This window comes from Protopterus annectens, chromosome 13.part0 (genome assembly GCF_019279795.1).
Source record: "Protopterus annectens isolate FY-2018-M chromosome 13.part0, PAN1.0, whole genome shotgun sequence".
NCBI lineage: Eukaryota > Metazoa > Chordata > Ceratodontiformes > Protopteridae > Protopterus > Protopterus annectens.
Window position 1 is genome coordinate 1,333,809,713 of NC_056747.1, and position 19,794 is coordinate 1,333,829,506.

The 19,794-nt window shown below is 37.6% G+C and overlaps 1 protein-coding gene across 1 annotated transcript in view; it reads left to right on the forward strand.

Annotated features, from left to right (window-relative positions):
* LOC122788286 (sodium channel protein type 4 subunit alpha-like) overlaps positions 1–19,794 on the forward strand; it is a 1,768,016-nt gene that overhangs the window by 1,387,162 nt on the left and 361,060 nt on the right. Inside the window, exon 16 of the mRNA XM_044055359.1 lies at positions 1,294–1,650. Within this exon, the coding sequence (XP_043911294.1) occupies positions 1,294–1,650 (357 nt within the window). The remainder of the gene's footprint in view (positions 1–1,293; positions 1,651–19,794) is intronic.

The following is a 19,794-nucleotide window of genomic DNA, read 5'->3' on the forward strand; positions in this document are numbered from 1 at the left end:
CACTCGCTCGCACAAAATACACATCACACATACACAAACACCAACAAATCCAACAGTCACACTCATACTTACACCTCCCTACCCTTACCCACACACACGACATACAAAAACACACACAAACACTAACTCACCTGCAGTTTCAGGCACCATAACACTACACGCAATGTACCGGAAATGCATAAGCGCGGATTCCAGATATTTGAATTTGCTCTTATGCACTTTCGGCATTCTAAATTTTCGGCTTCATGGTCTCAGTATTTCAGCATTTCGAGATTATGAAGTGAAACCATACACACACACACACACACACACACATATATATATATATATATATATATATATATATATATATATATATATATATATATATATATATATATATATATCCACATTTTAATTTCAAAATACCAAAATCTTGACTTTCAAAATACCGATCCCAGAAAGTTGAGATTTTGGAATCTTGAAATTAAAAATAATGCCCCCCTGCACCCCCCACACTCCCCTTCTTAAATATACCATCTCCGAGATCGCGCTACAGTGAAGAGAATGGTAATGCTTTTGTTCCGCTTACCGTTCTCTTCACTGTAGCATGATCTTGGAGTTGATATATTAAAGTGGGGGGGTGCAAGGGTGCTTGCCCCCCTGTAAAAACATCATTTTGTTGGGGTTTTTTTTGGTTCACTTTTCACTTTCGAGATAACAAAATCCCGATGTTTTGAGTTCGGTATCTCGAAACTCGAGATTTTGGTATTTCGAAATTAAAAAGTGGACCCATATATATATATATATATATATATATATATATATATATATATATATATATATATATATATATATATATTTGTTGTTTTGTCTTTCGGCTTTTCCAGTATGTGTATATATATATATATATATATATATATATATATATATATATATAAAACATAAATTGCATTTTAATTTCCTTTTATACAGATGTTTCAAATAATGAGTTCATCATTACAATGTGTTAAAAGGAGTGATACTGTGGTGACCTGTCTTGCTGATCTTTAATTCTAGCTCTATGCATTTTCTTCAAGAAGTAAACAAAGGGCCAAAGCATTTTATGACTTTAATGTAATAAATTCATATAATACGCCATTTCTCATTTATTCTGTTTGTTGGAATATAATAATTAAAATAGAACACTGAAATTACTAAACAGTTTTAATAGAGTCTGTATGGAAATAATAACCAGGCAGTGCTAGTATATTCTGACTTGATAAAAAGAAAGCATTTAAAATATCCAAACTGTTTTTCTGCATCTTTTAACAGCTGAGGGTGTTCAAACTGGCAAAATCCTGGCCAACACTTAACATGCTGATCAAAATCATCGGCAATTCTGTGGGAGCGCTAGGAAACCTCACTCTTGTCCTTGCTATCGTTGTTTTCATCTTTGCTGTGGTGGGGATGCAGCTGTTTGGAAAAATGTACAAGGACTGTGTATGTAAAATTTCTTCTGACTGCATACTACCACGCTGGCACATGACCGACTTCTTTCATGCCTTTCTGATTGTGTTCCGGATTTTGTGTGGAGAATGGATTGAGACAATGTGGGACTGCATGGAGGTGGCAGGCCAGCCTCTCTGCCTGATTGTCTTCATGATGGTAATGGTAATCGGGAACCTTGTGGTGAGTGCCCTTACTGTTTTCAACCATTTGCTGTTGCTTGCCGTCTCTCTACATGCTTCTTCATTGCTGAGATGTAACAAGAAAGTATATCATTTGTGCTTTGGGCTGATAATAACCCTGGCCAAAAGTCTCAATCAGCTTTGTTTGGAACGTACTCAAACAACTCTGAAAGTGAGTAAGGGAGGATAGAGTGTGGAATGCAAGTCTTTTGCTTATAAAGACTTCAGTCAACCTTCACTACTTTCCAGCCTTACTGGTACAGCTTTTCATATACTCCAAACTTTGCAGTAGTTAATGTGTATAGTTTTCTAACATTTTTTAGTTTATGTTTTATTTGGAAATGCTATAAATGGTATGGAAATAAATTGTGAGAGTAAAAATTTCTATACCAGTGCAGCAAATATGTGGCGCAGGGGTGCCTGCTGTCACCTGAGTGCAGGACATGATTTATGTCTAGCACTGTGTCAAGAAAGAATAGCATAGACTTAACAAGCAATATAAGCTCCTTCAGAGTTTCAAAAATGACTCAGTAAACCTTTTAATTTAAAAACTGGCAACTGGAATATTGTAGTGATTTTTTTTTTACATTCCAAAAGATAAGCTGAATCACTTTTATAAGAATAAGTACTGGGCAAGATGTGATGGATACTGAACAGATGAGCAAATGAAACCTGCCTCATTATAAAGTACCCAAAACATTCTGGGGACTTAAAACAACTTTTAATGTAGGTCTGTAATAATTCATCAAGTAATCTATTGTGGTATGGTATGTTATGATACAATTGCTCATTATTTTTAAATGTATAACATACCACAGTTTTGGCATGTTAGTTTTTCTTCAATGTGTAGTTATCCTTCTATAGCAGAACAGTGTTTAGCTATGCTTCATATTTCTGTGACCAAAACTTTTATGTATATATAATTATGTGCATATTAACTGTCTTGATTTATGTTTAGTTAGTCGACTAACATGAATGTCAACATCCTGAAAGTTAACCACTCTACACTGAAAACGGAAACGTTGACTTCCTAGTATGCATGCGCTGAGGTTGCTTCTCAGCACATGCAAATATTACTTACAAAAAAAAAAAAGTAAACAGTACCCCAACATGTGGGGGGGCTATACCCTCACTAATACTAAGTCTTAAATCACACAATCCTGTGGAAAAGAAAATATCTCACACACCGGTCAACTATCTGTATAATCAACCAAATGCTGTTGATTAAACAGATGACAACCAAAATCCCCGTGAACCAAATCAACAGAACTCAACTGGCTTATAATTTAAAAAAACATAAAAGAAAACAGTGTTTTGCCTTTGAAAGAAATGCTATAACTCTTGTCTGGGTGGCTTGCTCTAATCTTTGTTTTGGTTTTGGGGAGGGTCACCCCCTTAGATGTATCAATGTACCATGTGGACATCAGGGTGGTAGGATTCACATCTACAGCAATCTCTTGACAATATACACAACAGGCAGTGTCAGCGTGATATGTACTACATTCTGATGTTTGATTTTTTGAAGATGGGCTAATACAGCTCAGCTCTATGAAGAAGGGTGTGCATTTGTTTCAGAGTTGTTATAACTCAGATGATGAATATGCTGTAAGGATACAGAGTGAGCAAAAATATTTTTAACACCACAAATTTCAAAGGGTTTGACCCATTCTCCTAATGTTCTTTCAGCATTGATCAGTTTCAGACCTGAGCAGCAAATCCCATAAAGGCAGCATCCTGAAAGTCTGTCTTGATGTCATCAGCAGATGATACGAAATTCAATTACAGATAACAGTGCATGCCATTGCAGGGTCCTCGAATGCTGCTCAGTTTAACTGCAGAGGAGTAGATAGTCTGTAACATGAGAAAAATGAGTGTTACTGCAATTTCCACCTAGGGTTTCAGGAATTCCTTGCCTTCACTGCCATGTAAAGCATAAATACCTTCAACGGCCTTATCCAAAAGGTCACAATGAATGCATAACATAAGAACTTAGTATCTAGACGCACCCCTAGAGAGCATTAAGGGTTAAATCCCTGCCTCCTAAGGAGGTTCATGGCTTTGATTTTCCTGTTTAGAGGGAGGACCACTTGAATCCAAAGTTTATAGTCTTCAGCTAAGCAGGAGATACCACCTAATCAGGGTGAGTTTCTCTGTCCAAATAATATACTGATAAGCAGAGCAAAAGATCTTTCCTGATTTCCTGGAAACTGGAGTGACCATATATGGGTGTCTCCAGCTTTGAAACATAACATTTTTAAAGGGATCAATAACATCACTGATAGAGTCTTATACAGGTCTGTACAATCCAGCTGTGTGTGTGCCTTTGAAGGAAATAGACTTTGTTTTGATGCCAGACTCCATTTTCCCCTCATGACTTAGGGAATGTCACAGATCTTGGTGTGTTCAGGAGGGTAAAAGGGAAAGGATGCAGTCTCTTTTTTCTTTAAATCCACAGAGAAATGTTCAGCCTCATTTAACATCTCTGGAGATCTACATGGTTTCAGAATGCCTCCCTGCATTCCGTGCTGTTAGTCAGAAGCAGTAGGGACAAGGCATAGTTCTCTTACGAGGTGAGTAAGAAGACATAGCAGAGGCCTAGAAAGTAGGAGTACCTGTTGAATGTTCGAGGACCATAACTGCAGTCCTCAGAACTGTAAAAACAGAAATACAAATGGAAAATATACTAACTACGAGACAGTAACATCTAGGAGTAGTCTTCTTTTTCATACGGTGACCATGAAAATAGTCAGCACCTCACATCATAGACTTGTTTCTCCCACAGCAAAAGCACCAGAAAAGTGAGCCAATGAGTTTTAAAATTTGTTATTTTTTTTACTATAGTTTATTTGAAGTGTTAACGCTTATGTTATTGGTCTTGCAGTTTTAATACAGATCCAGACAATGCACTGCAGTGGTTACTTAGTCTGCTAATCCACTGCTGGACAACACAAGGAACCTGCCATGAGTGAGCTAGCTAGCAAGGGAGTGGCTAAAGTTGCAGACAGGTAAAAGAACTGAAAGCCCTGGTACTGGAAACTAGCTGCTTAATTGCATTATCAGGTGGTGTCTAGATACCAGGAAAGTTAGTATCAGGTGGGCTAGTGTTGGTGACATGTAGTGCCTAGGCTGATGTACATTTCATCCCCTAATCCAGTCTTATGAGAAGACATCAGATACCTCATCAGGGGAATGATAAAAAAAAAACTAATATAAGAGGAGCAAAGGGCATACACCTTGTAACCTGGTGTTACGGGAGACAAAGTCAGAAGAACTAATGTCAGGTCTAATGGTCTGTAGCCCAGCTCTGTGCAAACCAGTTCTGGCCCAGTAGATGTAGGTAGAAACACTGGAGAAACCAAGTCTGGAAGACAAAAACCATGGCAGGTGCTTGGAGGTGGCAACACTGTTCCTGTTTTAAGATGTGCAGTGGAAAAGCTTGAGAAAGCTACGATTCCAGGGACCACTGCATTAGTTTGGCTTGGTGAAATTTTCAGAATTTTAGCAATAACAGTCATCAACTGATCATAGCAAATCATAACTTGTAAAGAAACTGGAGTCTTATGGACCAGAGGAGAGATGCAAAAACACATAAATGAGGCAAGCATTGCAACAAGCCAGTTGCCAGGGAAAAGTTTCAACTAAAAGAATCAAAATAGTGCAGTGATTTGAGATAGCAATCAAATCTGCTGTCATGACTATCAGTAGGACTTTGAGGAAGGCCCTAACTGGTAGAGGGTCTAAAACCAGAGAAGAAGTGGAAGTCTGAGGTGGTAGAATGTCTGGGCATGTCTGACTGAGCACGCTCCCTCTGCTCCTTCATTGAATATAGGTCTTTGTGCTACATCTTTCTGGCTTGAAGGAAGAACAACTTCTCTTACAAAAAAATAATGACAGGCTGCAGTGTCATTTACATATCTGGGTCTATGTCAGAAGATCAAAAGTTAAAAGACTGAAAATCAAAATATTTAATATTTTAATAATATCTCCCCCTGCAAAAACGTAAAAAAGGTAGATTTTTGGAGTTTTTTTTTGATGTTCGAGTTTTCGGAAATTTGATCATATGGTCTCACCCATATGAATTTCTAGTTTCAGAAAACTCAGTCATATATATATATATATATATATATATATATATATATATATATATATATATATCTTTGATTGTTTGTGTCTTTTGGCTTTTCCCATTTAGGGCTCGCCACAGCAGAACTCCAGTCCGCTAATGATTGGTAGTTGATTTTTACGTGCCGAGTTACCAGCCCTGATGCACAACCTTCAACGGTACACCCATTCACGCATGTCTCCACGCAGAAGATGCTCTAGCTGAGAATCGAACCGGACAGTGTCTTACTGTGACGCTACCGCAGCACCACCACCACGGATATATATATATATATATAGATATAGATATATATATATATATATATATATATATATATATATATATATATATATATATATTTTTTTTTTTTTTTTTTTTTTTGCTGGATAGTACTTTAATACTTAACCACCAAATATATGGTAAAACAATGTTGTATTATTTAAGTTTATACTTATGTGTAAGATTGAAATACACATTATATTTTTTCTCTATAATGAGGAGGTAAGCAAATTGGTGATTAAAAATTCAGGCCATACACTTGGATCTGTTCCCCATCCTCTCATAGATAGGTATCCAGTACATGGAAGGTTAGCCGCACCTGAGCTGTGGGCAATGCAGACATAAGGCAAAGCCCACAGGCCAGCCTACGATTACTCCTTGACTGACAACATCATGACTGTTAAGACAGCTGATTATGTCATATATAAAAATACATCTCTACATTCTCCCCACCTGAAAAACGCCCTGCATGAAATATTAATTCTACATTTAGTTGAAATACTAATCCAGTGTTTTATATAAGAAACATACTTTGGTCCTGTGTGTTATCCATTGGTCTGTTTAGTTTTCTGTTTGTACATGGTGCTTTGTTTTGCTCCTACAAGCTACCAATTGATCTGTAGCAAAATCTAAATGTTTACAATTCATATTTATTTAAAGTTGTACTTTTATCTAATGCTATATTATTTAGGTAAATCTAAATTATTTGTAAATCTGTATTTCTTTGCTCACTGGAGCCTAGTTCATGGCTGAAAAGGGCCTCTGGGCCAGCACACTTACATAACAAATAAATAAAACAATTTCACTTTGTCGGCTACTTTTATTGCATTTGCCACCCATATTGTTTTTGGAGGTATTTAGTCTCATACTCTTTAAGGCGGCATGCATAGCTGCAACAGAGCTGTCGTGACTTGACATAGAATCGGTATGAATAAGTATAGAATGCTACACTACACTGAGGTGACATAAAGACTTGCCAGTAAACACAGGGGGCAAAGAAGAGAATGTAAAAACAGACACAGGATCAGAGTTGAATGTTACAGTCCCGTAAAATGCTGCACTGTTTCATACAGAATCTTTACCACATTCACAAATAACCAAGCTGATGTTCTGCTGTCAATTTTAAGTGCTTGGTCTACTGTTGAATATCACAGCCAGATTGGTTTCAAACACCAGCACTCCAAATGAGGCTACTACAAATACAGAACACATCTAACAGTATTCTTTAAACATGTCCAAATTAGAGTACTCTATTAGACTGAAATATGGTAATCTCTTTTGGGTCACTTTCTTTCAAGAGGCAAGCTATGCTAGATTCATAATGTATGTCAAAATCAGCACTTGTATGAAATACTCTAATTTAAGGGATTTAATGAAAACCACACCAGATGGGTGTAAATGTTTACTTTAAAAAAATGCTGGGAGAAGAAACTGTTTTGTCGCAAAATATCTGTACAGAGTTTGGAATAAGTTAATATAATATAGTAAGGAAAGTGGCTTAATACATTTTAAATCAAAAGATGCAGTTATGCTGGGACCACAAGCAGGACTAAGTAGAAATGCATTTCAGTTTTATTCCACAGCTTGTGGTTGCAGGGCAACTTTATTTTTTATTTTTATTTATTATTTATTTGTTTTGTTCTTACAATTGCAATTTCCACTTGTGCTTTGATACTATATTTTAAAATAAGTTAGATAACCATATGATAGAGAAGAAGTGTTCTTTCAGTGTTGTGGAATATAGTCCCCCAATGGCCATCAGATTGTTAGTGCATTACAACTACTGTTAACCTATAACATTGTGTTATCAGTCAAGTTATACAGACAGAGGCATTATATTAATAAATTATTTACTGAGCGCTAAGATAATCTTTAGTCATGTATGACAGAGAACTGTTAACAATTCCATGTTTGTAAACCTGTACTATTTCTCGAAGCACAGAATGAACAGGGGGTTGGAGGTTGGTATAATTGTTAAGGCATTAACCTCACAGTCACAAGGTACAGGGTTTGAGTCTCACCATACCGCTGAACTATACTGATTTTTTGCTTCATTTTTGGTCTTTTCCTCATAAAATGTGTGGTTTTCTGGCAAATCACTGATTGTAGTCATTAAACAGTGACATACATTTGAGTTTCGTAATTCATATCCATCAGAAAATGCATGCTAACAGAAATCCAGTTATCCTAATAATTTTCTAAGTTTATAAAAGTATACTTAAAATCGGTCTCGATTATTGTGCCTTTGTGCCCCCATTATTTTAGGATTCATCCAGATTTCTTGTACTCAGAGGTTAAAAGGTATGATTCTCACCCTTGAAAGGGGCATTGGCTAGGCTTAAAATGGCCCATGAGGGCAGCTAGCCTAGTACTTGCTTATGAACTGAACCTATCAGTATTGTCAAGAACATAGGGGTCTAATTTTCACATTCAAATATCAGTAATACTTGCTTGCTGAAATGTTCTAGGTAGCAAACAGTTAACTGAATATGGTATGCATGTGTATATGTAGGTGCTTAATTTCAGGCTATACCAGAGATGCCTGTTGCTATTACTGTCTAGACAGTTTCCTGTGGCCTTAGTTATTCTTAGGAGAAAGAGGAAGTCACAGCACTTGTGCAGTAACTAAACACGTTGAACAATCCAACAACTTAAGAATAGAAGACTTCTTTCCGACTTCAGGACTCTCTCTTGTAAACAGTAGCCAGTATACCAGAGGAAGGAATGTATTTAAAGGTTTGATGTGTGGCATGCAGCAGAAGGCCATGATAGAGATCATCACTTTCTTTTGTAAATATACCCTTGATGTCTACACTAGACCAAGATATTTCTGACTGCAGAGGATCTGAAATACCAAGCGTCATATGTTTGCTAATGATACACACCGTTTGGAAAATTTATTATGGTTTCATTTACATGCAGTCTAATTAGTAAAACAGTGATGTGTCTGAAGGGAAGGTGACATAAATAAGTTTTTTTTCATTAGCTCTGACTGAAGCACATTATGCCCATTTACTTTTACTTAGCTATTATTGTCTGATCTACAAAAAGAGGATAGAAAAAAATTAAAAGTGCTTGTTTACTGATATAAAAACCATTTTAAGATAAAGTATTTTCTTTTAATTCCCACTTTTATACACAACATGGCTGTTATTTGGCCTGACTTGACTTCTAAGGCAAGTGATAGAAAAACAAACAACCAGCATCCTCAGATGCTTACATCCCTATCCAGTTTATGATCTCCCTTGACTACATTCCAGCAGAAGAAGTTGGCAAACTGGGAAATGGAAGAAAATAACGTTCTGAGCAAGAAGAGGAAAAAGGCAAAAGATGACTTGAATATGTAGGCACCTCCATCAGATGTCTTATTCTGCCTGAGTTTTCTGCTTTGCTGTGAAGTGAGTGCCTATGTATTTTTTTTTCATTATGGTTAATGCCCCCATGAATTGGCTTATCTCTGTCCATCTCTGGTCCTGCATTCTTTTAATTTTTTGATCAAGTGCACAAAACTCAGATAGCTGTTAAGGATTACCTGTCCCACACCTTCAGTCTGTGTCCCAGTCAAACAAGTGGTGATAGATATTTAACAACCTGCTCATCAGAAATCATAAATTTAATTGAATATTCATAATGTCGAATGTTTTTCATGCCAGCAGAAGTGATCAAAACTCATTTGATCGCGTCAGCCAGCATTACGTCTCTGTGAGATTGTGAACAATGGGGATTGGTGAATTTGCCCTTTCATCACTATAGAGTAATCTCAGATTCGGTATATATAATTAGCGTGAGATGTGGGGCTCAGGAGGCTTGCTCCCTGCAAAAAAGATATGTGTTTTTTTTTTTTTTTTGCTGTTTTGGATTTTAATCTTTCGTGAAAGCTGTTTAGCTGTTCAACATTTGTGTACTTTGATCTTTCAAAGTGCATCCTACTTATCACCCTCACTAGAACTGTCTTCGCTAATCTTGATTAAGATCTCTTCAACACCTTGCCTTGCATTCTCCTTTCTAGTGTTGGTTGCACCTCTATTTGATCATAACATTACTGCCTGTACAATAAATGCCGTTGATTGTGCACTCAGCTGATAACCTTTGTTTTCATATGTCTCAGCTGACATAGTCCTATAGCTGCTGCAGAAGTACAGAAGTCTCGATTTTTTTTATTCACGTTTTCTCCTGCATCGTGCGTGGAGAAAGTAATGCTGTATGACATATTCATAGCAGTAGATCTTAAACAAGAAAATCAAGATAGTGAGAAATACTTTTTAGATTCACTAGCTAATGCAGGTCCCTTACTAGTGAATCTAATAATACTTCCCACTCAGTAAAACTGAAGAACTAACTGGCAACATAGAGCAAAGAGTTAAGACAATGATCTGTTTACAAGCTTCATTCTGTAATTTTGGTCTGATTCCCCCATCTCTCCTTTACATACTGTTTCACCCTGAGTAAGTCATTGTACCATTCAGCATTCCGTGGCTGCTCCGGGTCACAGGCTCTTCTGCCAAGGGGGCTTACCTTGTTAATAAATACATAAAGCAAAACAATAACTTACATGAAGGATAACTTTCTGTGTTCTGTCGAAAGACTGATACAGCTGTAGTCCTAAACCAAATGCAGATTTATCAAGTGACAGTAGGCGGAAAGTGTTAACACCTAAAATTATTTTTCTAAGATTTTTTGTTAAAGTGAAAAGTTCACAGATGTATATTTCTTAATCTGGGACTCATTTAGGGGAGTAAACAGTAACATCTCAGAAAAATGTTAGGCGCTTCTTAAGCTTATCCAAGGCTGTGGATAGTTATAGATTCCCCTTTTAACACAGCTGTGCAAAAATCTGCCATGCCTCCAGATTAGGTGTCTAATACGTATTGGGCTGTAAATGTGGGAACTTTGGCCATGTCATGGTTTATAGCACTTCTTGAAAAGATAACACCCAAACATATGCAGCAGAAGCAACAGCAGCCATTATGGAGTGTGATGTCATATATATGACAGGTTTTCTTGAATATTTCACTGTAAAAAGCAATAATATGCTCTCCACTTGGATAGGATTTGCCCAGGCACATTTAGATTTTTTTCCTCCTGTTATAAAGGAAAAGGAGAGAAATATCTGGTCAGTGCTACTGACTTCCTTTGCTTTTTTCCCAACTACTCCAGGTGTCTGTCCATTTCCAAAGTGTGCAGAAGATAGTTGCTGTATATTTTCGTACTTGTTGAAGAAAGTTGGATCACTTCTCTCAATGATGCAGTACACACCACTTAAGACATAAGAGAAGGATTCATGTCAATTGCTACTCTTTCATTGTGAAAGACTGTCAAGGGTTTTCAGCACAACAAAATCTGCAGTTTATAATCCTTCTGTCATATACAACAACCATCAGCAACAGATTTCCAAGAGAAACTTTAAATTTGTTTATCTGCCTCAAACGGCTCTGATAGTTTGTTGGCTTTTTCTGTATGATGTTCAAGGCCCAGCTTACAGAGTATAGACAAGGGGAAGGCCTTCTCTTAGGGTGCATTTTTGAAGTGAACTCAGTATAAAACCTGAAAACCTTAACATAAATTAACTCTGTAACTTCAGTAGAAGCAGTTGCTGCAGTACTTCACAGAAGAATCTGTATTCTTAACAGAGTGCTCCAGAAAACTTGACTCTTTCCCAAAATACAAAACTAGGACCCACGACTTGAGAGTTTTATAACAACGTTATTCAAGGATGAAAGCTTTCATCGCTATTACAGTCCAAAATGAGACTATCAAGTCGTGGGTCCTAGTTTTCTGTTTTTGGAGTTTGTTTGAAGATTTTGTTTTTTTTTTTTGTTAAACTTGGCTCTTTAACAACGAAGATCATTACTTAACATTCTTATTCTATGAATTTTATCTACGACTCCAGAATTTAAAGAAGGCCACAATATATTTTGAAAACTTCAAATGTATTTATTTATTTTATTTCAAAGTTTAAAAGCCTACATCTTGCCATTTTACAAATTACACAACATCAAAACAGTATTATTGATTGCACAAGATCCAAACAATAAAAAAAGGAAGTCATGATTAAATGGAGAACTTTAAAAATCTAAAAAGTAAAAAGAAAATGAAATAGATGATTCTGTGCAAATGGTACTTAAGGGACCATTTGAAATGAGCCTCTGACTCAGGCTGGCCTTACATAATCTGACGCCCTAGGGACAAAGGTTCCATGCCCCCCCCCCCCCATCTGGGCCTAGTTATGCTCCAGATTACTTTTTTTTCCCTCCTTTTCTCAGTGTGTCTTACTCTCCACTTTTTTTTCTTGCCGTTATTCATTCATTCATCCATTCATCCAATGCATTCTCTGTAAGCAAGATTGCAGTCTGATTTGGGGACTGGTCACATTAATCATGAATATGATCCCATATAACAATGGGCACAGCCTTTCATATTACATGTGATACAAGCATTGATAAGAACAAGTCAGACTGAAAAATGTTCTATAACAAAGCTTTCATAATTTGCTTCAAGGAATATGAACCCCACAAAGACAGACGCAGCCTCTCATATTACTTAAGATACAAAACAGTCTGGTATTAGCCTTATAAAAGCAGGCATTTTTAATGATCAAAATATAAATCAATCTGTAAACAACTCTTTTAGATGAACCTGATGAAGCTCAGGTGAACACATTTTCTTAAATATAGTTCTGTTGTGGTAGCGCATGATGTGGTGTCATTTTTTGTTTGTTAAATATAAAAATAAAAACCTTTTAACTAAGAGTGAGGTTCCACAGGCAGCTGGTAAACCCTTATAGGTCTTTCAGGAATATTCAAATGTGGGGCTAACCTCTAAATTTTGGGATTGGCTCCTTGTTTTTCCATCTCCCAGATTTCTCTCCAGTCAGCTCCATTGAACTCTCCTACCATAACTAACCTGTTGAATGTAATGTATTAGAACAAGAACACTCATCCATCTACCTACTTAACCAAATAAACTACTTGAAACTTCAACAAGGTGTCTTTATTCCTCCCATGAGGAGGTTATCAGAGACAGACTCCTAGATCTGCTAGCTAAAGTGTTTTTATCTGAACTAATCTTTTGTACTGTGTTTCGTTGTTAGTCCTGTCACCCTCTAGGTCACAGGTGAGACACCAGACCTGACTCGAGCTTTCTAGATTACTTCTGTTTACCCCTCTACAGACTGGGAGACTCGCATCCTCAAACTCATGCGCATAATGCTTCCTGAACTTTTAACTCAAACACCCTGGAACAGATAGTGCACTCTCCAGAGGATTAAACATACTGGATGTGGCACTCACCAACATGGGAGAGCATTGAAATGAGATGCAAGATTGCCATGTACTGATGTTTACTGAAACTTGGTTACCGGATAATATTCCTGATTCAGTTGTCTGGTTGCATACTCACTCTATCCATCGCAGGAACTACACAGAGTCATTGGGTAAAATCAAAGGCAGAGGTACTTGCATCTATATTAATAACATATGGTGTTCTGATGTGCATATTGTTAGCAAACATTGCATGAATGATGTAGAGCACCTAATGCTGAATTGCAGACCTTTTTATCTACTGAGAGAGTTTACAGCTGTGTTTATCTTAGCTGTTTATATCCCTCCACAGTCCGCTTGGCTACATTGGGGGCATTGTATAGGGCTATAAATGCACAAGAAAATAAACATCCTGATGCAGTGTTTATAGTGTCTGGTGACTTTAATCACACAGTCTGTGATGCCAGCATACCAGCAATATGTTACCTTCCCTACATGGGAGAAAAATATACTGGATCATGTGTACAGTAATGTGAAGGGGGCATACAGGCCTGTACCATGTGTACAGTAATATGAAGGGGGTATACAAGGCTGTACCATGTGTACAGTGATGTGAAGGGGGTATACAAGGGTGTACCATGTGTACAGTAATGTGATGGGAGTGCACAAGGCTATACCATGTGTACAGCACAGTAATGTGAAGGGGGCATACAAGGCTGTATTTTGCCCTCATTTTAGTCAGTCTGATCATACTTCTGAATTTCTCTACCCAGCATACAGACAGCTCCTCAAACAAGCTCCCATTGTTAGAAAAACTGTTAAAGTGTGGACAGAAGAAATTGAACAGGAGCTTCAGGATTGTTTTCAGTGTACACAGTGGGATATTTTTAAGACTGCTGCTATGAATGAGGATCGTATTCTTGATCTGGCATAATACAGTTCAGTAATATCCAGCTACATAATCACATGCACTAACCTCATTGTGCCCCATAAGGACATATGGATATATCCATGTAATAAACCATGGATTAACTCAGAGATTCGCTCTGCTCTTCATGCATGCTTCAAGGCATATGCATGAGGCAATATCAGCGAATATAAAAAAATCTAGATATGACTTATGCAGAGCTATCAGAGCAGCAAAGGAGAGATACAGTCATAATCTGGAAGGTTATTATTCGACTGCTGATACAAGGCGTATGTGGCAAGGCCTGGAAAACATCATAGGCTACAGAGACAAAGGCAGACGGATGACTACTGACAGCCGGTTTTCACCAGATGACTTCAATGAATTTTATGCCCGGTTTGAGGTCCAAAATACAGAGTCAAAGGGTACCACAGTAAGAGACAGGGGCAGATAGGAGGCACCACCACCTTTCACAATATCAACAGCAAGTGTGGCAAAGTCCTTGAGGAGGATAAATCCCCGGAAGGCAGCCGGTCCAGATAGTATTGCTGGAAGGACACTCAAAACCTGTGTTTCAATGCTTGCTGATGTTCTGGCTGATATATTCAATCTCTCCCTCATGAACTACAATCACCACTTGTTATAAGGCAACCAATATTATTCCACTGCCGAAAAAGGGCAAAGTCAACTGCCTGAATGACTACCGGCCGGTTGCATTGACTCCCATAGTGATGAAATGCTTTGAGCGAATCATTATGAGTCATATTCAGTCAGTTATAGATGATACAATGGATCCCCTACAGTCTGCATACAGACCAAATAGATCGACAGAGGATGCAGTCAGTACAACATCGCATACAGTCCTTACTCATTTGGAGAATAAGTACTGGTATGCTCGATTGCTGTTTACTGATTATAGTTAATATGGTTATACCAACTACCTCATCAATAAACTGTCCATACTGGGTGTGCTACTGACTCTTTGCAATTGGGTCTTGGATTTTTTAACAGGCAGACCACAGTCAGTTAGGTTTGGAAACAACATCTCAAAAACAATAATAATAAACACAGGAACTCCATAAGGCTATGTGCTGAGTGCATTGCTGTACACCCCTTTCACTCATGATTGTATTGCATCACAACATGACAAAAGTATTGTCAAATTTGCAGATGATACAACAGTCATTGGTCTGATCTCTGGGGGTGATGAGTCATCATATAGGAGTGAAGTGGAGAAGCTTGCGAAGTGGTGTCAGAACGTTAATCGCTCTTTTAATACCAGCAAAATGAAAGAGATGATCAATGATCCACGGAGGAATACAGGGTGGCACTTACCATTATATATTAGTGAGTCTGAGGTGGAAAGAGTGGCTACATTCAAATTCCGCAGCATTAACATCTCTAAGGACCTTACCTGGGCTCATAACATCACAGACCTAGTAGGGAAAAGCCGTCAGTGACTGTATTTTCTGAGAGGGCTAAGGAAGTCTAGTATGCCCAACACCATCCTCAGCAACTTCTACAGATGTGCAGTTGAGAGCATTCTTTCCCAGTCTACTACATATGGTTTGGGAATAGTACAACACGGGCTCGCAAGGCTCTGCAGCAGGTAATAAAAACTGTGCAAAACATTATTGGAGTAACACTCCCTGCAATGGAGGACACTGATACCAAAAGAGTTTTTAGGAGGGCCCAAATTATTATCATTGACACTACCTACCCACAACACAAACTGTTTATACTTCTACCATCAGCCTCTAACATGCCTACTAACATGCCCCCTCACCCCTGTATAGACACCCATGATACTTGGGATCCAATGGGTTTGGGGTGCATGGCTAAGTTTGTAAAGGCCCTAGTGACTGCTAGCCTAGTAACAACCTTTGAACCTAAAGATTAGTTGTATTACTGTAGGACTGAGAGGCCATTGTTGATACATTAGAATGAATCTGCTGAGCATTTCTGCTAGGCTGTTAGCTTTCACTGGAATGTGTGTCACTATCAGAAAATGGTGTGAAGGTATCACTCATTGCAACACTCTCATGGGCTCTCTGCTGAGAGTATAAGATTTGATTCCTCACTGCTTGTAGATATACAATAAATGGCAATCACCCCAGAAGGAAGGTAGTCCTGAAGGACTGTTGCTAGGAGGACTACATTCATCTCCAGAATGTTGATGTGAAGATTGATCTCAACGTCCTTCCACGTTCCCTTGACCATTCTTCCCTTATACTGCCCCTTACCCCTGAGAGAGGATGCATCTGTGGTCACTACTGCTGTGCACGTGGACCTGGATGTATGTTATCAATCTGAGAACCTTCCAGACTACAGTTGCCAGGGAAGTGGGGAGTCGTGGTCTAGTAGAGTGGAAGTGGGATGTCTTACTGACTGCAGCCTGAACTATGGAAGACTTCACTTCTTTGTTATTTGTGAAAATGAAAAATAAAAACATTTAAACTTTACAATATTAACCAGCAGTGAAAAACAGTACAAAACTTCAGATGCTGCTATGAAGGTACTGAGGAAACAAACGCAAACGGGCTTAGTCACCGGAATAACTCAGCTGTAATTCATGATAGGCACTTTTGTCCACTAGCTGGAGTTCATCAGATCAGTTTTTCAATAACAACTTTAACCCATGGAAAACTACTATATTCATAAAAATCACAAAACATCACTTGTTACATCAGGCTAGCTTTCAGTTATAGGCTAGTGTTATTATTCTGTATGAGGTTGTCAGTCATGGTTTATGATCCTTTGGTCAAGCTGAGGGAGTTTCTTGTTTCCTGGGAAAAATCACAAAAAAGTCACCCTTTTCCCATATAAAACAAAGTAAAAAACACTTTGTACCCTTTCCTCATCCCCAAAAGGTAAAATAAATACTTTCTCCACAGAAACAACATTTAAAAACTTTTTTACCGCAAAAGTTAAAAAGTGCACTTCCATTTAAAAGTACATAAAAGTTACATTACAGTCAAAAGTGCTTTTCCATAAGCTTTAAAACAGTTGTTTTACACAAAAAATATTTAAAAACAAAGTAATATGGAACTTTTTCCCCCAAAGGGAACGTATCTGCCCACAGAGGAGCACTCTATTTGGAGGCAGAAAAGCTATGAAGTGCTTGGCACCCAAACAAGTCTTTGAGTCAGTTTAATATCAGCTGACTAATGGTTTGGGGGCATGGAAGGTGTCCTTAAATTTTGGGAGCTGAATGGCTGTTATATCTATGCAGGATATTACCCATATAGCTTAGGTTCCTGCAGAACCGATTAGTATGATGAACACCACCTGTTGCTTGGCACTAGTACTACATATTCAACAAAATAAATTGTTTTTCAGTATAAGATATTTATATGTATAAAACTACATTATTTCATTGCTATTGCCACGTAAAACACTTTCACACATACAAAACCCCTAAACACCTTCATATCTGACCATGGAATAACTGTATCCACATTAGCAACGTCAGCAGTAACAAACAAATCATTCTCACTGACCCCAATACTTTTCAACCAGCATAAAAAGTCTCAATAATTTTTCAAATAACTATTAATTCTTGCAGTTAGGCCTCTCGAGAATTGATCGACATACATAGCAAGCAGTTCTGTCTTTGAACATTTGATAGAATTTTTTTGGTCTAAGAGGTAGAGTACAAACATGTTTATCAATGTTTGGGATTCCAAGCACAACTGGTGTGTTAGGAAAATCCACCTTAAAAAAATGACAGATATCTAACAAAAATCTACTCTCATTTAATAAACCAAGTAAAACTCCATATACAGCTTGACACACCCTGTTAATGTTAATCAGTTCAACAGATTTATTGAATTGTTAATTAAATAGTAAATTCTCAAGTTTACTACAAATTTACAGGTGTCCATTAAGGCTCCCCCACCTCCTTTCCCAGGTTTCATTACAAGTAAATTATAATCATGTTTCAGTTTCTTCATTGTTTTAATTTCTAAATAAATGTAAATCATGTTATTTCTTACATTTATAAAAGAATGTTGTTGAAGCAAACAGTTCAATTTTCATCTCCTAGTAAATAGTCTAAGAACAGATGTGAACGTATACATTTTTTAAAGTGGCCCTGTTGGCTCAAAAAAAGGTTGCCTATCAGCAGCAGTACCATGAGTCCCTTCCTGCAGTGGTTGAGTTACTTATTTTTGTGAAGGATATGTTAACATCAGCCCATTGGTTTAGTATTAGGGTAACCTATCATATGCAAAAGGAGTGCATATGTAGTCTATTTCTCTAGTGGTAGGCCCACCCATATGTGGGTGGCCACAGTGACATTAGGGCTGACAAACTGCTGCAGTAAAATGCTTATAGATATTTTGCAGCACTTGCATTATTACTGTTGACCTCTGCTGTGCTCTAAATCCTGCAATCTGCAAGTGACAATAGTAACTGCCTTCTGTTGTAACAGCTATTTCATCCAGAAATGTTGCTGTCCCAAATTAATTTTTTTGCACATCCTTTATAAAATAAGTTGCAGTTCTCTGGTACACTTTTCAGAATGCTAATCTGCCAGTATTAAAATAATTCAGACAAAATTTATCAAATTTTTGCAGTAATTAAGGTACTACCATTATTAAAAAAAAAGCGTTAGAACTGTTTACACTTGCTATAGATGGCATCAGTGAGTCTTGAAACTGATTTATCTAAGCAGGATATTATTGAAGAAAGTTTTGGTATGACATTTACAAATATCATCATAATATCAGAAATAACACTACAAATCTAATCTTCACTTGTTAAAATGTTGACAAGAATTGCAGACAAGAGCATGTTTGGCCTAGAAGACTTTCAAATCTATAGAAAATTAGAAGCAAAACAAGTAATCATAGGGCCAGTAAAGCACATCTTGACTGCCGAAAGGCCATACACATTAAAAGCCCTGGTGATGTAATTACCAGAAAACACAAAATGTATCACCAGAACCACTCATCAAGCAAACACACAAATTGTGACTCTCAAAAATTTCAAAATACCACAATGTGGGTAGCTGTCTTACACCTTTGCTGTTATATATACTAATTCCAAGACTGCACAGACACAAAGAAAGGAAAATAATTGTTTGTGAGTAAAAGTAATTGTTTGCGCAGCCTACAGTAAGGCAAGATAACGGTGAAATATTGTTGCTCAGGACATGCAGTCATTGGTAGTATTCATCAGGAAGGACACCTAATAAAGGTGGACCCTTCATGTTTGTAATCAGGTGTCCACTTGCCAAATATTTTTAAGAAAATTTACTAAAGTGCATCTTATGTTTTGGGATGAATACATAGTGGTAGCTGTTGGGACATCTGATGGCACTAGAAGGCTACAAACAGTTTTAGACCATCCAAAATTATACCACATATGACTGAATGGCCTAGGCCAGCTCACAAGAAAAGAAAAAAAAAATGAATAAATGCAAAGAAAAAAAAACACATGTTCTGTCACTCTTAGAAAGGAATATTGAAATGATGGCTGCAGAGATGGCATAGTATGAGTGTGCGCGTGTGTGTGTGCGTGCGTGTGCGTGCGTGTGCATGCGTGCGTGTGTGTGTGGGTGTGTGTTCGTATGTTCGTGTGTGCGTGTGTGTGTAT